Source organism: Cupressus sempervirens, chromosome 2 (assembly GCF_028749045.1).
Source record: "Cupressus sempervirens isolate cs-2001-9-10 chromosome 2, ASM2874904v1, whole genome shotgun sequence".
Classification (NCBI taxonomy): Eukaryota; Viridiplantae; Streptophyta; class Pinopsida; order Cupressales; family Cupressaceae; genus Cupressus; species Cupressus sempervirens.
Window position 1 is genome coordinate 238902223 of NC_143119.1, and position 27876 is coordinate 238930098.

At 31.8% G+C, this 27876-nt stretch overlaps 1 protein-coding gene across 6 annotated transcripts in view; it reads right to left on the bottom strand.

Moving 5' to 3' along the window:
- The window catches only part of LOC149571917 (putative LRR receptor-like serine/threonine-protein kinase At1g07650), a 736132-nt gene that overhangs the window by 208452 nt on the left and 499804 nt on the right, over positions 1 to 27876 (bottom strand). For 5 of the 6 annotated variants that reach the window (XM_089813322.1, XM_089813320.1, XM_089813323.1 and 2 more), the window contains 3 exons: positions 26814 to 26876; positions 26432 to 26476; positions 26213 to 26268 (listed from right to left, as the gene is read on the bottom strand). In XM_089813322.1, coding sequence (XP_089669448.1) covers positions 26213 to 26268; positions 26432 to 26476; positions 26814 to 26876 — 164 coding nt within the window. The remainder of the gene's footprint in view (positions 1 to 26212; positions 26269 to 26431; positions 26477 to 26813; positions 26877 to 27876) is intronic. The other variant, XM_089813321.1, reaches the window with a different exon arrangement.

Here is a 27876-nt window from a genome sequence, read left to right on the forward strand (position 1 = left end):
GATTCCATGAAGGGATAGGTCAAGTATGAGATTCGGTCTTGATGTAGATGTCTAATTCACAAAGTGATAGGATAGATCTAGAGTCTTGATAAATGGAATGTATCATTGATATCCAAGGATCCATGTTTGTGGTTCATGAAATTTCCCAATAGATAAGGCATTTATTAGCTACAAGATCTATATGTTTTGTTGTTCATGTCTTGGTTATGCTAAAATCAACATATTAATCAAAGTCTTTTCCATTTTATGTTAAAGAGATGAGAGGACTTTTCCTTACTTAGCTTATCAAGTTCATAGGTCATGTTATTAGTTGTTTCAAGTATTTGTTCTTTGCATAAGAAAAAGAATAGTTGGGGTTTTAATATGCTTTATCCAAATTTAGATGTATGTTTTGGAAACTAGTACCATATTAAGAAATATGATGTTCACCTAGCTTAGTCTTGCAGAGCTTGAAGAAGGAGTATGGCCTTATAGTTTTCCTCAATGTATGAATAGGTATGTTTAACATGGGATCAACTACCCCTAGATGTATTTGTTCCTATCATTGGGTTTATTCAAAAACTATTTTTAGGAGCCAAAAAGACTCAAGAGTCGAGAAGGAAACTAGGCACAAGGTGTACATGGAACACCTCATCAAGTGGATACACAAGCTATATTTAGAAGAAAAATGGGTTTCTAAGGTTTTCTTCAATAAAGTAACCATCCCCCAAGACCTATTTTCCACAAGAATGACATAGTTTTCCTTTATGGGGGAGTATGGTCCAAGGGCACCTAGGTGGGCTCATGATAGACCCATGGATCCTATGTTTTTTTTGGCTTTTAGTGGTACTAGCCACACCACTAAGATAATAATGGGACTAACCTAGTCCTAAGGTGAGGTAGGTTAAGTGTGGGAAGGTTTATTAGGCCTTAGTTGGTCTTAGTTGCATATTAGGTCAAATAGGCAATCTTCATGTTTTGGAGGGTAGAATGGCCAAATAAATTATATAAGGTCCTTTTTACATGTTTTAAGTCCATTTTAGAGATTTTTGTGAAGTTTTATAGCCTTTGGAACAAGTTTTAGGGCCAAATTCATAAAGATACAAAAGTTGCTAAAAAATTGTTAATGTTATCATTGACAACATTGAAAACTTTTTGAGACATTTAGGAAAATTTGTAGATGTGTTTTGGTAACTATCTAAAATATTTAGGGTTAGGCATTGGATAACTATATAAGGCCATTCTCAACCTATTCAAGGGGTTGGAGGTTTTAGTTAATTAGTGTGTACGCATTGGATAGCAAGAATATAGTTAGAGTTCTTCTTCTTTTTCGAGCATTTTGGCATTTTTATGGATTGAAATTGGAATTTTAGTGTTTGGGATTATTAGAGAAGTTAATTTTAAGGTTATTTATATCATTAGTTTGAAATTTTTTAGGTTTCTTATTGGTTAATAAAATTGTTTTGTTTCCTACCTGCCTATTGTTATAAATCAAGCAATTGAGCAAAATGGGGTCATTGATCCTCTTCCCACCATAAAAATTGCACGGGTCTTTGGGATTAGGAGTATGGATCCTTTTACATGTTTTATAGTGAAGGAGGGGCCTTGGGAATCAAGGAAGACATTTTTTTGGTGATTCCCTAAGCAAGCTAGAGATGAATGGCTAGGGATCATAGTATGCAACAAAGTTGTTAGGAGGGATTAAATGCACATATAGATTCAATCAAGATTTGATTAAGGTAATATTATAAGAGAAGAAGCACCAAGTTAAGTTGGAGGCATTGGTGAAGGATTTGAGGAGGTGAAAGGCTAGTTCTTTCTAGATAGGTTTTAAAAGCCTTAAATCCTTATTTTTAGGCACATTTATAGGTCATAATGTATGGAATAATTAGAAACCCAAGACCACAAAAATATTTAAGTGCTTTAAAAAGTGTGTATGGATCAATGATTATTTCACCCCCTTGTTAAGGAATTTTTCAATTTATTCATCATTTCCTTCAATAGGAAGGCTAATTGCTTGTAGTCTTGTTGCACACATATTTGTGCAATTTCATGGGATTCTTGAAACTCGATTAGGGTTTCAACACCAAATATGGTTATAGGAATTGAATGGATCCTAATTCCTTCTTATATGATCATCCCTTCATTTTGGAGTGTTGGTTAGGATGTTGGGGTTGATTGTGGAGCTAGTGCGAAGGGAGTAAGAAGGGCTAATAAGCCTAGGAAGTAACAAAAGAGTTGTTGTTCTACCTAATTTATGTTCACTAGTTGAAAGGAAAAGGAAATTTTAGATAGGATCCTAAGATATATTAAGGTAGACATAAACCATATTAGGTCAAGAGAAAGACCTAAGGAGACCCTAGAAGAAACTAGGGTATGAGAAAGACTAGGTGTTACATCGCTAGCATTGAAGGATCCTAGATTTTAGGAGTTATGTTTTATGTTAGTATGTTAAATAAGCTAGAAGTTTCAATTTTTATGTTAATAATAATTATAAAGATACTCTTTTATAATCCAAAATTTGAGATAAATAAAACTCTATTATTACAATATGTACTTATGAAATGCTCATGAATGAAAATGATATTTACATTTCTTAATCTCTAAGTTGTTGTCTATTAACTCTTTTATGGGGGCCCACATAGGAGGTAAATGTAATTTTTAGTTAGGTAGATATTATTTTTTCATTCCATAAAATAGAAGCATAAGTTTTAGAGTTCTATTGTCCCTAATGCCATATGGTAATATAACTACTAGTTGTTTCCTACAACATCAATAAATAGTTTAGTTTCATGTCTATAACTTCATTTATAAGTGTTAGGTTAAGTTTCCATTACATTTCCTATCTTAGTTTCTATTCTAGTAATGACATGTCAAGAAAATTATAGAATATAATTTGCACGCATCATTTCAAGTTTATGTTCCTTGGTCAATAATTTAATGAGTTTAGTATGACATTCTAGTACATTACTTGGCACTTTATGTAGAACCAATGTAAAGATGGTGTCCAATCCTTAGATACAAAGTCATTGTACTAGCCTACCAAGTACATAGTGGTTCCTTATTATTATGATATTGTGTTGCAATATTTTGGTCTTCAACAAGGTCCTCCTCCATCTATACCTTGATATCCATATAGTGATAGATAAAGAGATATTATTATGACTAGACATCAATTTATAGTAGATGATACATTAGTGAAAAATAATAAGGGTTGAAATGATACAAGGGTTCCCACTACATTAGAGGATGCATGAGTATCCGAAGACTATATTTGGTACTATAGTGTTGAGGGTGTGAGACCTACATTCCAAGATGACTACCCTATAGGCACTCTAGGTCCATACTTTAGAGTTAACAAGGAGTAGGTGAGATAAATGAGAGTGGTGATGACAATGATGATGACACAAATGATGATGAGGCTCCTCAAGATTGGGAGAGGATGAATGTTGAGGGTGATGAGGATATACTAGTAGAACATGAGGGAGAAGAGGAGAGGATTCCATGCCTTATAGAAACCATACCACTATGATTCTACACACCATGAGGTCAAATAAAGACCCTTCTTTCAAAGATCAGATAGGTGAAATATGAAGAGTTGAGTCGACCACCACTAGCTACCCATATCTGAGATATAGATCTAGACAGTTCTTGAAAGGAGATCTAGGCATGACAAATGATGCATAGAATTAAATGCATAGATAATATTATATAATTGATAAAATATTACTTGTGTAGCTAGTATAGAGTAGTGGAGATCCTTTATAAGGGAAATACTGACATACATGGCCATAAAGTCAAGGATTTCTACCACTTCATAGATTCAATATGTGACAAGACAAGATCCTTGATGTCACTAAGATATCTTTACACTCGTACACATGGAGCTAGAGTTTATACAATAATAATTGAATCAACAGATCTCATAGTTGACCAAAGAGGAGTACATTTAGGATCTATACATATGTATCAACTACCTAGAGGACAACCCCATCATCACATCAAAGACTAGAGAGATTAGGATCTCACCACCATATGGATCAGAGTTGATATCACTATTTTTATATAGGGAATATTATGTATCTAGTTCTTACTATATACCAAAACATTTTGATGATGATATATATATAAACATGTTTTACTATTTCTTCTTATGATTAATTTGCATTTTTAATTACATAAAGCAAGAAAGAAAACATTGGAATGAAAAGCATCATGTGTTAACATTTTTATAATAATTTTTTAATTGGAAAAAAAGGAAAAAAATTGTAAGCACAAAATAACAACATAAATCCATAATTTTAATAGGTTCCATAAAAGGAACACCTATCATATAAGAAATTTTGTATTCTTAATATAAATACTTGACCAATTAGGACTAAAACTTCCCCTTTCTCTAGGTAAGGCATTCACATTCCTTTGATTCTCATAAAGAACTAAATCTCCTACCAAAAAAGAGTGTTCAATCACTTTACCATTATATTTTTTTTTCACTTTCTTATGATAAGCCATGATGTCTTCTAGAGCATTGATTCATTGTTCATCGAACATCTCAATCTCTTATTAATATTGTTCATGAAAAGTATTTTTGTCAATTATACATTTGAAAAAACTATTAAAGAAATAATTTATAATTCTAAAGGAATTATTGCATCAACCCCATAAACTAAGTTATAAGGAGATGTTCCAATTTCCATTTGGACATTACTTCTATAAGCCCATAAATCGTACACTGAGTGTGCCAATCCTTGGCATGTTTATCAACTATCTTATAAAGGATCTATTTGATAAGATTATTAGAAGCTTTATCTTGTCTATTAGGTTTTAACTATAAAAGCTAGGACACTACAATACTAGATTTCTAGAGCTAGTAAATACAAAGAATGGAAAAAGATGGTCAAGCTCCAAGGGAAAGGAGAAGAATCTATACAACATTATTAAGGAGGGTGTGATTGATGACGAGTCAATGAACACTGATATTAAAGATGAGGATGAAATATCCTTCAACACTATAATAGAAGAAAGGGTGGAGAGATTATTAATAACAAGAACCAATAGCAAAAAGTACTAGATAATATATAATGGTTTCTCTTACAACATGTCTAATGATTAGAGAAATTTCCATAAGGTGGAGGCCTATAATGGAGGAATGATGAAGTTTGGAAATAATTCTCCATTTTTTAATAGGTAAGGGTATTGTAGCCCTGAATGAATCCATTGACTATGAAGAAGTATATCCAATTGAAGGCTTCAAGTATGAGCTACTGAATATAGCTTATTTAATGGATAAAGGTTAAAAGTTTGAATTTAAGCAAGGGTCTTGTAGAATCATTGAAAAGACAGATAGACTACTAACTATAGGAGAAAAAATGAGAGCTAACCTCTTCTACCACAACATTTATGAGAATAATTTCATGGTAGCTAAGAATGATAGTAGTTGGTTATGAAATAAAAGGTTTTTTCAAGTAAATTTTGATAGCATTTGTAATCTAGGATAGAAGAAATATGTAAGGGGCTTGCCTCCTATTACTTAAGATGACAATGTAATATGTAAAGATAATCAACTAGAAAATTTGGTTAGTTCTAGTTTTTCAAGAAATTCATTACCTTTGAATAGGTTTTAGAGTTAGTACATACTAACTTGTGTGGTGAAATGAGGATGAATAGTGTGTTTAGTGATAGATACTTTATGTTGTTCATTGATAATTTTTTCAAAACTATGCAAATTCTTTACTTGAAGGATAAGTCAAAACCATTTTACATGTTTAAGGCATAAAATACAAAGGTGTAAAGGGAGACATAGCATGTTGAAATGTATGAGATTAGACAAGGGAGGTTAGTTAACTTTAAAACAATATGAAAGCTACTACCAAAAGCATGGGATAGAAAGGTAGGTGTTAACCCCCAAGATGCCACAATAGGATGGTATTATAGAAAGAAGAAACTAAGAAATCATAGATTATTTCAAGACACTAATGACTTAGAAATATTTTTAAAAACTATATTGGAGAGAAGATGTGAGCATAGCTATGTACAACTTGAAGAGGGTACAAGTAAAGAAGGGCACTAAGAAAACTCCCTATGAACTATGATTTAGGTATTCACCTTGGGAGAGTTACTTTAAGGTATTGGGAATAACATGCTACATCAAATGAGACAAGTTCCAAGAGAAGTTTAAAAAAAAATAATGATGAGGGTAAATTTTTGAGATACTCTACTAAGAGTAAAGAATATCTTTATTTGAACCTCCAAATGAACAAAATTATAGAATCTTCTAGTGTAAAGGTAGATGAGTTATCTAAGGAGAAAGAAGAGAAAAGTACGAGATAATAAAAAGATCAAAAAATATCTAAATACATTCTAATAAGTGACTCAATGGAATTAGTACTAGTGGAGGAAGAGTTTGTACAAGTTATTGTACTAGCACAAGAAAAAGAAGTTCAACTTGAATAATCAAGGGAAGTAGCACTAGAAGGAGAATTTGTACTATCCAGGTATGTGAGTAGACACTACTTAGGCAATCAAATAATTGGATACAATAATGATAGAGTAATGAAAAGGAGAAAAATTAGAGAAATTACATGTCTTGTCTCACACACGGGGCTTAAAGCTTCAAGGGAAGCACTCAAGGATCAATATTGGAGAAAGGATATGGAGGAAGTGATTGACCAAATAGGAAAGAATGACACATGGACCTTGGTAACCTATCCATACATGTTTAGAATAAAAATTAATGAGGATGGAGAAGTGGTAAAAAATAAGTCCAAACTTTTTTGCAAAGGATATGCACAAAAGGAAGGCATAGACTATGGAGAAACCTTTGCATGTGTGATTAGACTAGAAGAAGTTAGGATATTCCTAGCCTTCTTGGCATACAAGAACTTCAATGTATATGAGGTGGATATAAAATTTGCATTATTGAATGGATTTCTAGAGGAAGATGTGTACATCAAACAACCAGAAGGGTTTGAAAATGAATAAGGTAACAATTAAGTGTACACAAGATGGAGAAAGCCTATATGGACTAAAATAGGCACCCAAAGCATGATATGAGAGGTTATACTCACATTTGATACAAATTGGAGTTATAGGAACAAAAAAAAACAAAAAAAAATATCTAATAAAGGAAATATGAGGTGGTTTACTAATTACTAAGATATTTGTTGATGACATCATCTTTGGAGGAGATGATAAGATGATCATTAAATTTGTTGAAGAAATGGAGAGATAATTTGAAATTTCCATGATTGGTGAGATCAAATTATTCATTATAATTCAAGTTTCCCAACTAAAAGGAGTAATATTAATATAGAAAATAAAGAATGTAAGGGAGATTCTAAAGACATTTGGTAACGAAGAAACTAAGTTGGTATGCACCCCAGAGATGGCTAGTTGTAAATTGTCAAAACAAGATGAGAGCCTTGAAGTAAATGAAACACTTTACTAATCCATGATGTGTAGATTGTAGTATGTTGTGCACAATAGACTAGATATTGTACAAGTCATTAGTATAGTGGATATATTCTTAGGTAATCAAAATGAATCAAACATGGTCACTATGAAGAGGATATTCATATATCTAAATGGCACTAAAGAATTTGGGTTATGGTATCCTAAAAATGGAAACCTTGACCTTAGTGTCTTTATCAATTCCAACTAGGAGGGGAACATATATGACAAAAAGAGAATGATTGATGGTGCATACCTTCATAATTAAAGAGTAGTTGAATGGGCCAACAAAAAGAAAAACTATAAATCATAGTCAATGGTAGAAGTTGAGCATGTAGTTGTAGTAATGAATTTCTCTCAGGTTGTTTAGATCAAACAACTTCTTAAAGGAATTCAAGAAAAAATAGTAGTTATCAATTGTGATAACATAAGTGAAATTAACACATTGAAGAACTTAGTCATGACTCAAAGACCAAGCACATATCAATGCAATATCACTTCCTAAGAGAGAAAGTGTAAGAGAAATAGGTAAGGTTAGCATATGTATGAACCAAAGAAGTACTTGATGATATATTGACAAAAACTCTTCAGAAGGATACCTTTTAGTATCTAAGAGAGAATTTAGGGGTAACACCCCTATAAAGCATGAAGTAGAGATACAAGGGAATGCACTAATATATTATACACAAATGAACAAATCACAAGTATGTATTGATGAGTAATGGGGACTATTCCACATGAAAATAAATCAAAAAGATTTATTGTTTTCCTTTGGCATTGTTGTCAAAGGGGGAGAAGTTGAGAAGTTAATTGATGGTCATAAGGAGAGAAGACTATTGATAGGGAAAAATCCCAATAGAAAGAGTGGAAAGTAGAAAAAAAGAACATGAAGAAAGAAGATAAAGGAAGAAGTCCAATAGAACCAATTAAATTGACATAAATGAATAAAATTAGTCAAAGGATGTGGATGCATCATCTATGTCAGAGATGTTGAGTGAGGATAAGAAGGTAAATTTATGACATTGTTTGTAAAACATGAAGTTTTCATAAAAGTTATGATCAAGTGAGATCAACATATTTCCACCAATACCAAAAGTTGGATTAACTAGCTAAATATCTTAGGGTAAACTAATAGATTTACCAATGTTTATAGTTATGATTTCTTTTTCATTGATTTCATGTAAATAAGAAACATCAACTAATATGAAAATTGTACTATCAAGGCACATTTATCACATGTGTCCAATTCTAATTCATAAAGTTGACTTAAGAAAGGAGAAGGAAAAGCACAAAAAGAGGTAATGCTAAAGGACAACCACTTAGATAGAGTCATGATAAGTGAGTAAGAACACGAGGAATAATGTCAAGTATGAAGGAAAGATGGTGTGACCAATAATCATGCAAGATGGTTAGGCCAAGTTAGCAAAAGGAAACAAGTAGAAAGATACCCATGAATGCCACATCATAAAGTAGGTAGAGTGCACTCATCATTCTATTTAATGGTTATGGTGTTGTCATGTCAAGAAAATATGAAATAATTCAAGTTTGAATTATTTCTAACATTCAAGTTTGAATTATTTCTAATATTAAATAGAGAAATCCATCACGGTCATAGAACATTCATGACTTTTTGTTCATACATGCTACATTTGATAAGAATGATGCATGATAGTAACAAATGAACAACCTAGGTCTAGGATTGATAATTCAAATTTTTAATTCATATATTAGATTTTTTAAAAAGAGCATACAAATACTATAAAAGAGAATTTTTCTCAAAGAAAAAATATAAGATTGTACAGTGAATAGAAAAAGAGCCACAAAGCTTAGCTAAGTGTAATCTCAAAGTGATAAGTGTGATGTTGAGAATTCATGAATAGAGTGTGAAGGGTGGTATATGTTCCTAATCAATACAATTTGAAAATCATGCAATAGCTAGGAGAGACAAGAACATCAAGAATCATACATGAATTGTGGAGATTAGGGAGAGAAGAGAAAAATCAAAAAAAGATCTAGGGAGAATCGAGGAGATCTATATTCAATCCAAGTCAAGTATCTATTTTGATTAGATCATTTTCTCTTTCATCTTATAATCACTACAATAATAACTCTTGTCAAGGATCAACCCTAAGGTTTACTTTGTATCAAATCTCTTAATAGGATGGCACATTAGTTTATTTTTAGAATTCCTTTGACCAAGCTTCTCTTAATTGGGAAATACTTCCACATGTATTATCTAAATTCCCTAACTAGGTGTAATTTAACAATTTCCTTATAATATTTTAACAAAGATAAGATCTTGACCAAGAAAACTTTAAGAGAGTGCAATGTTTTTGAGGATAATCTCATGCACTATTATTTTCACCCTAGCTAGGTTTCCATGAGATAAATATTATATTCTACGATGTTATGTTTTTCTTTTTTCTTAATCTTAACTCATTAAGTTATAGTTATCATTAATCCATAGACTAGTGTGAACATAGATATGTGTTAGAATTTGAAGTTATCTACCATGTACTATTTTACATTCATATATGCATGGACACACAAAACCAATACTACACTATAATATACAATTATGGGCTCAACTAATTCTATTTAGACTACACATCTTTGAAATAATTGACAAGAGTCTACATCAATTGAACCTAGACTTGGAGCACAAAAATGTATTCCAACACCTCCTACAAGTACAAGGGAGTATCCATGTCAATTTCACTGTAGACAAGACTCTTGAGCACCTTTATCTTCCCTTATAATTTTTTTTCCTGAATCTTCTTCTTCCCGTTCCCATTAAATTTGATGTTATTTTGTTTGATAAGATATTTTAGCTACAGCTTAGTAACTTCCTAGAATTATAGTGATTTGAGAAAGATTTATAATTCACTAAATGTGGTAAGAGTCATAAACATCTCTTATCATTTATTTATTTTTCTCTTCTTACTTTGAATCGAAGTGACATAGATGATTATTTCTCTAATAAAATTTCTAAGTCAAATGATGTGATATTTGAGATAATTTTAAGAAGATTGGTGAGAATAGAATTACAAACTAATCAAGTAGTTGATCCAAAATTGGTTGAGGTATATTTAAATAAATTATTTCACATAGTGACCTTTCTTATATGTGAGTTTGTATTGAAGTATTGAGGAATAATTAGTTCATGTCAGTATTGCACTCTTAATATACTTATCTCAACATTTCCCATTGAGTTGCAATATGGTGAGCTAATTTCAAATGTTAACTACATCAATCTCTTGGTTTTAGATAATGTAGGAGGCTATATTTGAATTAAAGATGCCTTCTCTAGGTTACAAATATCAAGAAACTCAAAGCATTACTATAATTGGAATGAATGAAGGATCTATTCATAATAAGACTAGTACTAATATTGTTTAGTTTAGTTTTCTTCCACTATTACACATAAATTGTACTTTTGAGGAAGAAAGTCCCATAAGCATGCATCATAGGTTGAGCTAAAAAAAAAAAAAAATTCCAAAACATTTTTGCATGTTATTTAGAGATGTCTATAGGTTTTCTAAGTTATAATTTGTGACAAACATCAAAATTTTGACTCCTATAGTCGAGGGTAATGCCCTCAACAAGAAAGAAAATCAAAATAGATAAAAGAAAAAAATACTTCTAATAAAAATAATTAAGAGATCCACTATTAGAGAAAAATTAAGAATTCAACCAAAAATATTATTTTGAATTCCTCAACATAGACAACCTTAATCTATATATAATAGTTTATGAGAGAAGATATGCACAAGTAATGAGCACACATAATTTTCCAAAGCATTGTTAGGAGATGACCCTACCACAAACATACTAGTGATATCAAAATAATACAACATCAATACTAGTACATTTTGATAGGACCAAGATCCTAGCAATTCTTTGAAAAAACTTTGTTCTCGTCACTTGAGCCTATACCTTCTATGAGAAACTCTTATATGCACACATGCAAATTGTATATATATTGAGTAAATATAGAAAATTGTTGGTGGTCAAAATTTCTTGGTGGTTTTATAATAAGGAAGTTCATAGATATTTTGATTAGAAATCTTCTAGCATTTTAGTTATTTTTATTTTTTGGCTTGCTGAGGGTATTCCCTCACCAATAAAGGTCTCAATTATGATGTCTAAAATGGTCTATAACCTATAAAACTCTGACAAAAATGGAAATGGGTATTGGAAATAGTATCTTTTTTAGCTCTGCCTACTATATATGCATATGGATTGAGGTTTTATTATCCCCAACTTGCTTCCTCAAAAGTACCAAAAAATTGATCATTGAAATTCTAATAGATACCAAGAAATCTCTGATAGAGATGTTCTACTTGCAATGACAATCCTATCTCTTTTAAAGACAACTCACCATTGAGATTCTTAAACTATTCAACAAATAGGTCAAAACATTGCTATGCAATTGACAATGTCACCATTAGCTCAAATTAAAACATCCCATGAGATGATCAATGAAAAAGTAGTCAATGATTCTAAGATGACATTGTTGGATTACCAACTGTAATCGAGAGGCATTTTGGTAGGATTCTTACCTTCTTGGGAGATGATATCCCATTGGAAGAATAGTTAGACATGCATTCGATTCCCAAGTGTAAAGGCTTGGCATTCCAAAAAACATTCTAATGGTGTTGTCATTAAAAATTTTGATAGATTGTGTTAGAATACCAAATACCAACTATTTCCATTTTTAAAAAACAACAAAATTAGATTAGTAGTTGTATAATAACAAGTTGGGGGGTTATAATTTTGACTTATTTATAGGAATTTAGTATTTTGATGGGTGCTCTTCTTATTGGGATTTTTAATGAAGGAATTTTTATGTTCTTCTTCATCATTGAATTTGATTATTGGGCATCAAAATTTTGATGAATGATCACCAAAAGTTGTTGCCAAATGTATTAGTGTCAATTAAAGAGAGTTAAAGTGATGTATCTTAGATTGAAATCTTTTTGATAGAACCTCTCTACTCTTAAATCATACCTATAATTGGGTCTCCTTCACATGTATCAAAATGCTATCAAAAAATAACTTATACATCAGCTTTTTGGAGTAGGGTCTTGTTTATCATTAAAACCCTAATGATTTGCGAGGTTGTAAGAGGCTCGGGTGGACCTCAACCATCTTTAGTAGTAGCATTATCAGATCTCTCTTCTCCCTCCACCCTAGGAGGAAAAATTTCCAGATCCAAGTGAGGGAAAAACTACTTGGGGTTAGAGGTAGTAGGGGTTGGCCAACTAGTAGAGGCAAGAGTAGTAGTAGGAGGAGCAACTAGGGAGCACCCAAAACTATGCCATGACAAAGCTAAGTAGTGGCACTACACATCCTAGCCACTAGGAGAGTACCAGGGGGCTTGGGAATGAGGCATTTGTGAATGGAAGGATGATGAATTTCACCCTCGGTGGCACCCATGAAGCAAAGTCTACTTTGTCAAAGAAAAATTTGGTAGAACTTAGGCAACTGTACATGGAGTATTGCCCCAATGATTAAGAAGATCTTGTAGGTGGGCCACTTGATAGCTTGTACTTGAATCTAGAGAAAATATTATTACATATGCAAGCTTTAGTATACATAGAAACATTGATGTCACGAAAAATGTGAGTGAAAAACACAATATTTCTATCTTTTGATAAAGTGAACAAAATCTCTAGCCTAAAAGCATGCCAAATCTAAGAAGAATAAAGGGAATTTTCATGGAATCCTTAAGAAGAATCATGTGCTAGGAGAAAGATGTTGTCATAAGAAATCATGAGTCCAAGGCCAATGTTTTTGAGCTTTATGATAGAACCAAAAGATGTGCATGAAAGACTCTGGTTGACCACAAAACATGCACTAAGGGTCAGGAATACCTAGATGCTTGAGCTAAGAAAGACCCTAGAAGAGGACACACTAGGAAAAGTGTACAATCCTTAGCTCAATAGTGGTTTACCAAATAGTATCAAACCTATATCTCCAATTTTGTTGTGTGGAGAGGAGATGTCAACATTGGTTAAGAGTCTCAACCATAGGCAAGTGAGGCACCAATCATATATAGCTCATCTTAGGCTTGTAATTTACAAGAAGAGTACATAGATACCATTTCTAGTCCTTCCACCAAGTTTTGATGGACAAGATGTCAAGCTTGTGAAGAAAATGAGAGGGAAAGGCAGAGACCATTAAATCAAAAGTCTATCAATCTAGATGAGATAGATAGAACTAGATTTGCAAATCATCCCAAGATCTCATACTCATAGTGGTTCTAGAGAAAAGATCCTTGGGTGTCTTGATGCCATGTTTGAAATAATGCAGAGCACTAATACCTTCAATCTTGGCTAGGGTAACACTATTAATGACAAATAGGGGTGGCCACCAAAAGTTGTGCTAGTTCAAGGAAAACCCATCTCTGGATCCATTTCCCACTCAATGAAGCCACAATTTAACTACTTCCTAAGATTTCCATATTCTCTTGATCACAAAAGAGCCTTGAATGTGCATAGGTTCATAGGTGATGAGAAGGTTCTAAAATCCTATTACCTTCTATGTTAGCTAATGAGTAGGAAAACAAAGGAGATGAAATTCTAGAGGATAATTTTCCAAGCTTTATCCCCAATTAGAGCTCTAGGGACCCACTTAAGGAAACACCTTACATTTTAGTGAAGATAATACCCAAACCACTAGACTCTTTAGGAAAATAACTGTAATCCTAGGCAACTCAATGGAAGCGATGATGTTTTGCATCTAAGGCCCAGAGAAAATCTCTGAGAAGCTTTTCAAGCTTAGCATAAGAGGCTCTAGAGGGGGCCCAACATGACAAGTAGTAAATATGAGTCATTGCTAAAAATTTAGAGAAAATTTAGAATTTTCTATTAAGAAAGAGAGGCTTAATGAGCTAAAAGTCCAACTTTTTGGCAATCTTGTCCAACATGACATCCTAGAGAACCACCATCGAGACCTTAAAAGAAAAGGGAATGCCTTGAAATAGAAATATTTCTCCATGCCAAATCCATCTCCATTGGAAACAAGCTAGCTAAGGTAGAGCGGGGAGAAATGACTCTTGTAGAAAAGTGTCTTGTGCGATTGGATGACAAACATAGAGGCTCTGTAGAAGGTTCCAAGAATTGAAGGGCATTGTTAACATTAGATTCCTTCTTAATGAGAGTGAGAAAAGAATCATCAACAAAGTGAAAATTTACCATCTATAAAGAATACTTTCGGAGAAAAATATCATGGACCCGACCAACAAAAATGGAATGAGCTAGTAAATATCCAAAACCTTTGGTAGCCAACACATATAGAGCAAGGGCCAAGGGATAACCCTAACAAATGGATCTGAAGAGCCCAAAGGCCTCTAATTGTCTCCCATTGATAGTGATGCATGATATATATCTCCCCAAAAAGTATCTCCATTGAATGAAGAAAACCAAGACCAAAACCTAGAGCCCAAAGCATGGAAAGTTTGAAGTATCATTCTATGCAGTCATAAGCTTTGGAAAAATAAATTTTAAGAAAGACAAATTGCTAGTTAGATCTATGGGCCCATTCTATTCCCTCCCAAAAAAAAATCATGTTGTCAAAGGTGAGACAAGATTTGATGAAGATATTCTATTAAGGTTGAACAATCAAGGGAAAAAGATGGTAAATTTTGAGAGCTATAAATATTTAGCTATGATTTTGTAGGAAATATTCAATAGATTGATCTTGATCTACTAGTAGTTGCAAATCTTATGGGTTGTAGATTTAGGTATGAACCTGATGTTTTCCTTATTTATGATGTGTCCTAAGGATTTGGTATGAAAATCTTCTAGGTATACCTTATGAAGATCAAGTCCAATAGTATTCCAAAAGACTTTGTAAAATTCATAAGGAAACTCATCACACCATGGGGCCTTGTCATCCACCATGGAAGAGATGACTTCCTTGAGGTCACCAATTTCTCACAAAAGGCATGTTTCTTAGCCACAAGCCAATTTAGAGTAATATCAATAAACTCCTTCAAGGCTTTCTCACATTCCAGAGTGAAGTCTTGGGTTTTGAAAACCTTTTCGTAATGATGAACAAAAGCTTGAAGGATGTTGGGAAGCTTTGAAAGAACGTTCTGCCCATCTTTAATTCTTTTTATCCCCATAGAGGTATGATAGACATAGAGAGCTTGAAAACTATCTTTCAAAGCCTAATCTCCAATTTGAAGCCAATGGAGATGAGCTTTGATTTGAGATCCTCTATTAGCATAGTTATCAACAATTTTCTTTTATCAGTGAAGATTTGTAGGCCCCAGTTGTAGATTTGACTCAAAAAGATTCAAGGATAGAGCATCAAAAATATAGTTGTATGAGTGATATCATCATTTCACCATTATATCCATTCAAACTTCATGTGGGGCCATGGTTATAAATCCCAAATATGTAATATGTGAGCCATAGTGAGCTTGTTATGCAATGATGATATGCTGAGAAAATTTTCATCTTAGAAGGATGACATTGAGTTGTTTTCCAAGTGATAGTAAAGAGAATGGGGAAGTGGTCTGACAATATCACATCAAGAAGGGAAATGAGAGGTAAAGCCCTCTCTTCAGTAAAGGAGAAAAAATATTATGTCAAAATCATCACACAATAAAACCTTTTGAGAATCTTGTCACACCTAGATCTAAAATTAGATCAATTTTTCCAAAACCCACCCAACTAGTGGTGATGCATATTGGGATAAAAAAAGGCCAAATTTATTATTCATGTAATACGAAACTTCTCATTCACCAACTATCTAATGAAAAGCCAGAAGGTTTTCTTTGTCTGTACCTAGATCAACAATATTAAAATCTCCACAAGTCACCCAAGTAATAGGTGGTAGAGAGTCTACCATCTAATGCCAAAGTTGACATCATTCAACAACATCATTGGGAGAATAAACAATAATAAACCCAAAAAACATTGATTTTGGAAGGACCAAAAATCCACACAATCTTGTGCATGGGGTTAAAACCATGATCAATAAGAGAAGAAATTAAATAAGGTGAGAGAAGAGAAACAATACCACCTCTACTAGCTTTATGCTTTGAAGAAAAAAATAGCATTATTAGGAAAAATAACATGGCATGCAATGTTTAAATGAAATAAAATATCTTAACTTCCTAGAGAGAAATGATGTCTAGGATATGAATCCTACATCTAGTATGTCACATAGAGTGTTTTTTAGAGAGGTCAATCAGATCTTGAACATTCCATGAGACATCATTCATGGAAATAAATTTTTTATTTCATCCTCATATCCAAGAGAGGATAAATTATTGTAAATGGAGTTAACTACCAAAGAGGCATCTCCCACAAAGATGAGCTACTGCTTCCCATCTAAGATTGCAACATGTCCATTAGGGCTTTGAGAGTGGCATAAGGGTTGTGTCCCATGGGGAAAAACTATGGAAGCCACTTGAGGAGTGTGGACCCAACTGGGTGAGAAAGTGATAACAAATGCATATGTCCCCTAAGAGCTAGGGTTTGAAACTAGTGGTTGAACCACCAAAGAAATAAGATCAATCTCTAGTGAAGGCTACAAAGAAGAGGACCTATGTTGTTTGGGTGGAAAGAATGTCTACTCTTGTGTGTCATGAATTCCCACTCATATTTTTTGGTGTTATCAATAGACTTGACCTGCAATTCTTTAACAAGAGTTGGCTTGCAAGGCACTTCCAAAGGGTAGTCCTTGATCTTTTAATCACCCAACTGACACCTATAATAGGTGTTTAACAAGTTGAGGTAAATAAAATTTTGATAGGTGTGTGCATAAACCTAAATGTCCAAATAATCCTTAAGGTCATGGGAGAGGTCAACCTCAATAAAAACTCTCCTTTGGGGATGAGCATTGAAAAAATTATCTGATTTGACATAGACCACCTAATTAAGGGCTTGTGCAATAATAGAGATAAACTTTCAATAGGAACTAAAAGACCCAAAAACTCAACCTAGAAATTGACTTTCAACATTTTGTTATCTGACACTGAGAAATCATGAGACCACTATTGGAAAACCAATAATGAGGACTTAACTAGCCATGACCTATGGTTAGAAACTGCATTAGCCTAGGAAGGGTTCATAAAGAGAAACACAAATAATTCCTTTATGAGAGTTTGGATGTTGTCAAGATGGATTCCACGAGGAGTTCATCTCTTGGCAATCCATTCTTTGAGCATGCTTTAAGGAGTATGATCCACAAAATACCCAATGAGGGTATGGTGCTCTAGCCATTTGCATGCATCATAAAACTCTTAAATGTTGAGAAAAATTTTAGGCAAGGAAGTATTACCTCATAAAACACCTTTAGGAAAAATTTCTTGACCTCTTACTCATAAGAGGCCCCATGAGCATTCGTCATAGAAAATTTGACACTAGTAGAAATTACTAAACTAAAGCTAGCTAGAGCCATAATAAAAACTTGTAATGATCCTGCAAGAAATTTGGTATGATAAAACTAGAAGTGGAATTAGAAAAATGTTGTACAACATGAAAAAACCTAGCAGAGATATTTCAAATATTGTTCATTCCTTCCTCAAAAATTTCTTAAACCACTTAAATATTACATGTTTCATGAGTAGTGATTCAACATGAATCCATCTCTCATGAGAATAAATAGAACACTTAACACTCACTAGATCTAGGTGATGCTCACAAGGGTGAAGTAGTGAGACTTCTTGGAAGGTCACCTAAGTCTAGCCTGAGCATGCTTAACTACACAATTTCCTCCATGGTTAAACCCAAAGCTTGCAACCACATTTACAAAACCTTCATCAAGTGTTGTGCCTTATGAACCATTCATTAGAAATCCCATTATGGGGTTGCAAGCTTTGAATTTAACCATGGAGGAAACTTTGTAGTTAAGCATGCTTAGGCTAGAGTGGTATTGGGATGCGTGACCTCCTAGGAAGTCCCAGTGCTTCACCCTTGTGAGCATCACCTAGATCCAATGAGTGCTAAGTGTTCTATTTATTCTCATGAGAGATGTATTCATGTTGAATCACTACTCATGAAACATGCATCAATTATTTTGACACAAAATCACATAGCTAAATCCTAATAGCAATATCACAATTTGATTTGCTATGGAAATTATCTCCTACTTATCACTTAAATGTCACTTTTGAAAAATGTTGATTACAATAAAAAATAATTATTAAAAGTTAAGTAAAAAATTATACAATTATGAAAAAAGGGTTTACGCAAAAAATTCTCACAAAAAATAATTTACCCTCATCTTAATTTTATTAAAGTTTTGGCTTCTAAATGTGTTAGAAAATGATTACTTAGCACAAAATATAAATTTTAATGTCAAAGTTGGCCAAAAGGTGTTACCAAATTTTGTGGGATTATCTCCTCTTCAAAATTCATGTAGATATGATATTGATGGAGGTTATATTTATGATTATGCCTCAATTCAATGAATCTTATTCTACATAACTAATTGCATATGAATTTATGAGGTAATGGTGCAAGGAATAAAGGTGAGTAAAATGAAAAAATTAGGAGAAAGAGAAACTTGAGTATGTAATGAAATTTATGTATATTTTTAAAATATCCTAGTTCAATACAATTTTAAGAAAATGCATTGTTATCATAGATCCTAATCACATATAGCAAGAAAGATCATTCTAATTTTAAGAATCTACCATTGGTACATATTTCAGATTGAGGGGTGGCCTTATGGTCTCTCTTCTATTCTCTTATGATTGGGGATTTTTCCTCAAATGATATTTCATCCTTCTCATTTTTCTTTAAAATTATTTTTAATTTTCATTTCTCTTTTAGGGAGGATTTTTCTCCCATAAGATTTTTTTTATTTCTTCATTTGTTAGAGACAATGTTGTGTGTGTGTGTGTGTGTGTGTGTGTGTGTGCACGTCTATACATATACATACATACATATACATATAATATATATGTCTGTGTGTACATATGTATGTGTATGTATATGTATATCTATTTATATACATAAATACTTATACATATGTGTGTGTGTGTCTGTATATATGTATGTATATATCTATATATATATATATGTATATATACATATCTATATATACATATACATATATATCCATATACATGCATATATATGTATATATATATATATATATATATACATATATACATGTATGCATATGTATACAGATATTTATATCTATTTGTATGTATACATATATACATATATAAATATATATGTGTGTGTGTATATGTATATATGTACATGTATGTATAGGTATACATAATACATATGCACACACAAATACATGGGCTTTTAACATGTCTTGGTACCTAGTATTCATCTTGCATTATTTGTATATATTCTTCCTATGTTGCATTTAATGGGGGAGGGGGTATTCATGTGTTTAATTATTTTCCCTAGGAAGTTTTCTCTTGGGTTTATAACATACATGTTACTAAATTTTATTTAGGTATTGTTGGCCATTTTTGCTCCCCATTCAACCCATCATTGATAACCAATCTGAGAGATCTTCAATGGGCTAGATTCTTTGATGTGGGCTAAAACACTTTTTGGTTAGGTTAACATCTCATGTTAATGCGGTTTCTTCATAAGTCAAGTTGGCTCATTTTCTTCATGTTCCTAGCTAGTTGAACTTGTTCATGTGCCAAGTTGGTTCATTGTTTCTTCACGTGTCAAGTTATAGGTTAACACATGTTTTCTGTCGGGGTTAACATTTCACATTAACCACTTTGGCCATTTCAAAGAATGATTTTTTTGCTCTTTCTAAAATCACAAAATGATTGTTGCCTCTTCAAATAAATATTTGAGAAATGTTTCAACTAACAGTTTCATGCCACATGGTAGATCCTTCTTGTGTTAGGTTGCTTTAATCAGAAAATGGTCTTATTTTCATATCATTACTTGGGCCTCTTGTGATGATAAGATGGCCATTAGATTTTGGTGCTTCTTTAGATATTTTGAGTGTATCTCAACCATCTGTGTGGTTAGGTAGAGATCTTGGATCTATGATTGAGTTTTATTCATGGTTGTGGAGATTATTGTAGCATCTGGGCCATGCATTTCAACAAGAAGATCTACATCAATGGTTCACACCTTTGGGGGCAAATCAAATTTATACCACACGGGTTGATTTTTTAATGTTTGCAATAGGTTAACTTGTGTGTTATCCCATCCTAGAGTTTTTTTACAGTGGTGCAGATATATTTGTTGTAGCCATGGCACATTACAAGGATTGATCTTTAATGATGAACAACATTCTTTGGGCCTTGTTCTATGCCATCTATGCATATCCATTCCTCTTTATTACATGTAATGATCAGATCTTTTGGATTTGATCCCTTAAAGCTAGATGCATTGATTTTGGTTTCTTTTTGTTAGTTTGCTATAGTAGGTTGTATTTTTAGATTAGATTTAGTTATGATATTCATTTATTGCTATTCTCTACAACTTGACTCTGTCTTGTGGGGTTTGAACTTCAAGTTAGATTTGAGTTGTGCCTAAACTCTATAAAGGCAAGTTGTAAACACTTTTTTTGGGTTCTTCTCTATGCTAATAATGTTTACTTGTAGTAGCCTTGTGCTTTTTAATTGTATTTCTTGTCTTCCATGAATGAAATAGCTATTTTATTACCCTCTCTTACCATTAATTAGTCCATGCAAGTATCTTGCCTCATTTGAATATTTCCTTTCTACTTCCTTCAACTTATATAATGTGTTTGTTTTGTTGATTATTATTGTATTGTGAAATTGTATTTTTCCCTTTTGCATTTGATCAACCTCTAACCCTCATGTGGTTTCTTAAAAGGTAGAAAAGAAGTCGAGATTTGAGTGTTTAGCTTTTCATTGATGTGTCAAGCATACAGGAGCAGAGTCATAAACATTTCAATTAGGTGCATCACCCCTTTCCCTTTTAGTAATTTACTTTCTTGCATATGCTTCTCCCTTTTCCTTCAAAGCAGTAGTTAGGCGCATCTTGATTGTAAGGAGGTCAGCCTTCTCCAAAGATTCAATCTCATAGTTCAAGTCCCATAGCTTGGAGATTGTTTACATGTTACCCAAAGTTTCCTTTAGGTCACACTTTAGGCAAGGGTGCAAAATTTGGTGAAAATAGTTTTGGCACACCCAATGGGACATAGATTTCAGCCTCATAAGTCCACTAGTTAGCTAGTTGCAATCTTATTTAGTAAGAATTTAGGTGTTATTCTTAGTGTCATTAGCCTTTTAAGACATTCATCTAACACCATGGTGACTCTATGCATCCTCTAGTTTCAACAGATCAAGTGTTAGTTTGTGTAAAAAAAATTTGATCTTTTTTGTGTTTCTCAAGCTTTCTATGAAGTCTCTTCTTAAATTCTTCCACATGGACTTACTTTATAGAGAATGAAGCCAATTTTTTGACCTTCATCCATACTCCAAAGTGGGAAATGGTTAAGGATATATTTAAGGACATTGACAAAAGGCTTGCTGCATGCCAAGAGGACATAAGGCTCAAGCTTTCCTAGTTGTAAGCGATTGAAGTACATGAGCCTCCTAGGATTGCTCACATTACACAGGGAAATTGCCCCATTTTTAACATGAGGAGAAACGCAAACTACCAACCATACCATCAGAGCCAACCCCTATTGGCCAAAAGGATACAGCTATTGTAGAGCATAAAAGTGAAGTCAAGGTTGATTGCTTGGACCTAAAGCCATCAAGAGGATACCACATCAAGCATCTAGCTTTGTGGCAATGCGAGTTGCCCCCAGTCATGCTCATTCCATAGAATGAAAAATATTTTCACAAGGAGGAGCAAGTTTTTCTTTCTCAGAATCAAGGCATCCTAGTGCTAGAGAGTAGCTTCTTTGTTTTCAACATTGTGAAGGAGGTATTCCATGTAACAACATCTTTCTCATGTTTGCTGCCATTTTCAACTTTCCATGTGCATGGGAGAAAAAATCAACTCATAAGGAAGAGCAACTACTTCAACAAGCTAGTAAATTGCTTTTTTTGATATTTTTGTTTGTAAATGCTTGTATATATTAGAGTAAGAGTTTTTCTACTTTCCAAGAAGTACACAGGTACATTTGTTCCTTTTCTAGAGTCTATTATGAGCTTTCTAGAGCTCCTTGGAGTTTTTTTTTTTTGCTGGTTGTAGAATTTTGTGAAGTTGCAGGTGGGATAACACATCATTTCTTTTGGTGACTCTATAACCAATGGATTTCTTAAGGCCACTGGTCTATGTTTAGTATGCAAGCATCCCCTCTAAGTTGTCAAGAATATTCGCCAGTTTTGCCCCCCATCATTGATAATTGATCTAAGAGATCTTCAATGGGTTGGATCCTTTGATGTCAATTAATGTGCTTTCTGGTTGGGTTAACATCTCATGATAATGTGGTTTCTTCATAAGTAGAGTTGGCATGATTTCTTCATGTCCTAAGCTAGTTCAACTTATTCATGTGCTAGGTAGGCTCATTTTTTCTTCATGTGTCAAGTTGTGGGTTAGTAGGCATTTTCTACTAGGTTAACAATTCATGTTAACCACTTTCTCCATTTCAGAGAATGACTTTTCTACTCTTTTCAAAATCACAAAATTGTTGTTGCCTCTTCAACTAAACATTTGAGAAATGTTTCAACCAATAGTTTCATGCCACATGGTAGATACTTCTTATGTTGGGTTGCTTTAATAAGACGATGGTCATATTTTTACATCATTTCTTGGGCCTCTTGGGAAGATATGATGGTTGTTAGATTTTGGGGCTTCTTTGGATATTTTGAGTGCATCTTAGCTATCTATGTGGTTAGGTGGAGATATTGGACCTATGGTTGGGTTTAATTCATTGGTTGAGGAGATTTTTGTAGCATTTGGGCTGCCTATTTCAACAGCAAGATCTACATCAACAATTCACACTTTTGGGGGCAAATAAAATTTATTCTACATTGGTTAATTCTATAATTTTTGTGGCAAGTTAACTTGTGTGTTATCCCATCCTACATTTTTAGATAGTGGTGCAAATTTATTTGTTGAAGCCATGAGACATTACAAGGATTGATCTTTAATGATGAATGAAATTCTTTGGGCCATGTTCCACGCAATCTATGCATATCCATGCCTCTTTATTGCATGTAATGATCAATTTTTTTGGATTTAATCCCTTATAGCTAGATACATTGATTTTGGTTTCTTCTTGTCACTTCACTAAAGCATGTTGTATTTTTACATTAGATTTGGTTCTAATATTAATTTATTGCTATTCTCTACAACTTGACTCCATCTTGGGGGGTTTGAACTTCAAGTTAGATCTAAGTTGTGCCTGAACTCTATAAAGGCATGTTGTAAATACTTTTTATGGGTTCTTCTCTATTCTGATAATGTTTACTTGCAATAGTGTTGTCCTCTATAATTGTATTTCTTGTCTCCCATTAATGAAATAGCTGTTTTCTTACCCTCTCTTATCATTCATTAGTTCGTGCAAGTATCTTGCCTTCTTTGAATGTTTCTTTTATGCTTCCTTAGACTTATATGTTGTGTTTGGTTTGTTGATGGTAGCTATATTGTGAAATTGTATTTTTCCCTTCCACATTTGATCAACTTCAAATCCTCATATGATTTCTTCAAAGGTAGAATAAAGTCAAGAGTTGAGTATCTGACTTTTCATTGATGTGTCAAGTATATAGGAGCAGAGTTGTAACTATTTTAATTAGATGCATCATCCCTTTCCATTTCAGCAATTTACTTTCCTACACCTCCTTCTTCCTTTTCCTTCAAAGTAGTAGTTAGGTGCATCTTGATTGTAAGGAAGTTGGCCTTCTCTAGAGATTCAATCTCACAATTCAAGTCCCAAAGCTTGGAGATTGTTTCCATGTTACCCAAAGTTTCCTTTAGGTCACACTTCAAGCGAGGGTGTAAACTTTGGTGATAATATGTATCACATAGGAAAATTTCCACTTCTAGTGGTATTATAACATTTTCACTTTTCCACTTGAAGTAGGAATTTAGTCATTGGTCAATTTATAACTTTATCAAAATTTTAACTTCATAAGGTGAGTGATCATAAGTGTATGGATTACATTATCACTTAATAATAATGTCAAAATTTTATATATTTAATGAAAGAAGTGATATATATATATATATATATATATATATATATATATATATATATATATATATATATATATATATATATATATATATATATATATATATATGTATATGTATATGTATATATATATATATACATATATGTATATATATATATATATAGACATATATATATATACATATATATGTATATATATATATGTCTATATATATATATATATACATATATGTATATATATATATACATATACATATATATATATATATATATAATCTACATATATATATATATACATATATATATATATATACATATATATATATATATACATATATATATATATATATATATATATATATATATATATATATATAATCTACAACTCTAGACTCCAAATCTATTGAGGATGAGGAGGAAAATGAAAAGGTAATGTATTTCTTTAATTAAGTTTTTAAATATAATAAAATAAGAGAGATGTAGAGTTTGGTGAAATAAGTAGATGATAATACTAATTATACTACACTATCTCATTAGTAAAAATTAATTAAGTAAAATGCATATTATAAGACACTAATAAATAATTGTATTGATGTTTTATAAGGATAATACACAAAAATAGATTTATAAGATAAATGAAACATGTCATATTTGACATAAAAAAAGTATTTGGGAAGAAATAGTTTAGATCTTAAGAGATAATGTAAAAAATATTAATCAAATTTTATTAAAAAGTCTTGAAATTTTACCTTAAGATGTAAAATTGAGACAAATATTCTCATAAAGGACACACACTATGGCCTTTACCTCTTCATTATCTATTGCAAAATTTAATAGAGAAAAGTATGATATTTTTTAAGAAAAGATGGAAGATCTTAAATAGAAAGATAATTATAGAGTTGTTGATAAGGATCTGAAATTATATAGAACATTTGATGAAAATTAATCTAAGTTTGGCAAGTAAGAACAAAAATTTATTCAATTGCACCTTTCTATGTTATATCCTCTTGAATTTAGTTAAGGATAGTAGTGTATGCATGTATGGAAGAGGACATGCAATATTTATCTAACAAATAATTATATTATTTTAAAATAAAATAAAATAATCTATTTGTTAGATACTTTGATTTCATGTTAGCTTGATTTTGAGTCATCTTATTTTTAAAATATCAAAATGTATCTTTTTGCTTTTCATCTTACCCAAAATTTGGGACTATTTCTATGTTTGCATCAATGATGTTGTTATAGAATTAATACAAATGATCTTGTTTCTACTTTTCATTGAAGGGGAATGAGAGAAAATCTATGAATCATAGGAAGATAAAACATTACTAATAATTAGGTCTTAGGAACGTATCTATCAAATAGGTTCACATACTACTTGAAAAGAGAATTTATAAATCTAATTTTGATAGATTGCCTCTATAACTCCCACTACCTTAGTAACTTATACCACCTATAAGAGGACAATTGGTGGACCAAGTTTATTGCAATTGACTTGCCACTCATAAGTCACCCAATAAAATTTGGCACATATAAAATCATGTCCTTTTATTTTATATCCTAAAAAAAAATAGTTATACATTTATCATAACACCACATTTCTCATGTTACTTTTCTAATGAAGTTTAGTATATTATGTCAATTATTATAAATATACATATAATTTATATTGATAATAGAACATAAAAAATACTATCTATGAACTCACATATTAGATCTTTGCACTTGAAGCCTCTTTGTAGATAATCTTGAACATTGGAATCACTTCATTTTCAATACAAACACAAATAAATTAGTGATTACTAAGAAACATAATTTTTTTAATAAATGATATGACTAAATTATTATTTTTCCTTTTATCATATCATCTAATATAAAATAAATTCAATATATATATCTCTTTAAAAGTTTAAGATGAGAAGAAAACCTTTCGTAAGTAGGATTTTTGATGAATGAATTCTCTATCAAATTCCTGTAGATTTTAATTTATTTATTAGTTAACCATCAAATCTATAATAGTTATAATATAGATTAGAGTAAAAGAAATTTTTTAATCATGGTAAGATGCCAAATCCTATTTAAATACAAGACATTTATGGAAAATAGATCTAGTAAGGGGATTTTATATTAGGCTTGAATTAACAAAGATAAATAATGGAAAACTATTGTAAATATGATAATACTAACTTAATAATTATTTTTTCTAAAATTGAATTTTTATTAAAAGAAATATAAATGAATGTTTACATAGGATTTGGTTAGCTATTATGTACTATAAAAATTAGAGATAAATTATTTGACATTCTTACTTTTGTTTTGAATTTTTCATCCACAAAGAAAAGTCGCCAGAAAAATAATTGTATGATAGATCTCTGCAGTAAAATTTTGAGTGTAAACATCGTGATCTATAAATAAAAACATATTTCATATAATTTAGTGCATGCCTAAATTACATTCGAGATTCTTTGCTTTCAATTTCTATGCTCATGTACTATTATCGAATACTTCAAAATAAAAATATGACTTTGTGAATAAAAAAAGAAATTAAACAATTATTTCAATGCATAAAAGGATAAAATATATAATATATAACATTTTTTAATAACTCATTTTGATAAGGATGACCTATATAAGGATTGTAGAATTTCCTTATTATATAAAATAAAAATATCATTATTTATATACCTTGATAAATTAAGCTTAACATTAAATAGATCATTTTTGTAATCAAATGCATGGTTAAAACTAAGGTTACAAAATGTTTCTATTTGTAGAAATCTATCAACATTTAAGAAATACATTATTTTTATTTTAGGACCTTAGTTATATCTATATTTAATGCACAAGCCAATAAAAATCATAATGGGGTTAAAGGAAAATACTAACATAACATAAAAATTATAAAATAGGAAATGAATAAATAATTTATACATAAAAATCTAACTAGTAAAACTTGGGAATAGCCTAATGATTTTTCAATTTGGAAAAAAAAAAAATGTAGTGAATGGAGAATATCTTAAATGACTAGCTTGAATGGTGAATGTATTTGTGCATTCTCTTTGAATGGTCACCTCAATTAACAATTTGATGATTTTTATGGTGTTATATTTCCCCCAAAATAAGGTTCTCCCAAGACATGTGCTTTTTCTTGTTATCTTTTTCAAGGGGTTACATTCAAGGGGTTTTAGTGGGGTTTCACAAGGACATAATTTATATTGAAGGGTTATGAATTAACTTTTATAGGCTATTTTTTTACCTTTTTGGTATCATAAGTTATTATTTTGATGGAAGGGTAGAAATATTCTTCAAATTAAAGAGTTTCTAATGATTTTGGTTAGGAAGGATTGTGTGTTAGTATGCAATTGACAAGTC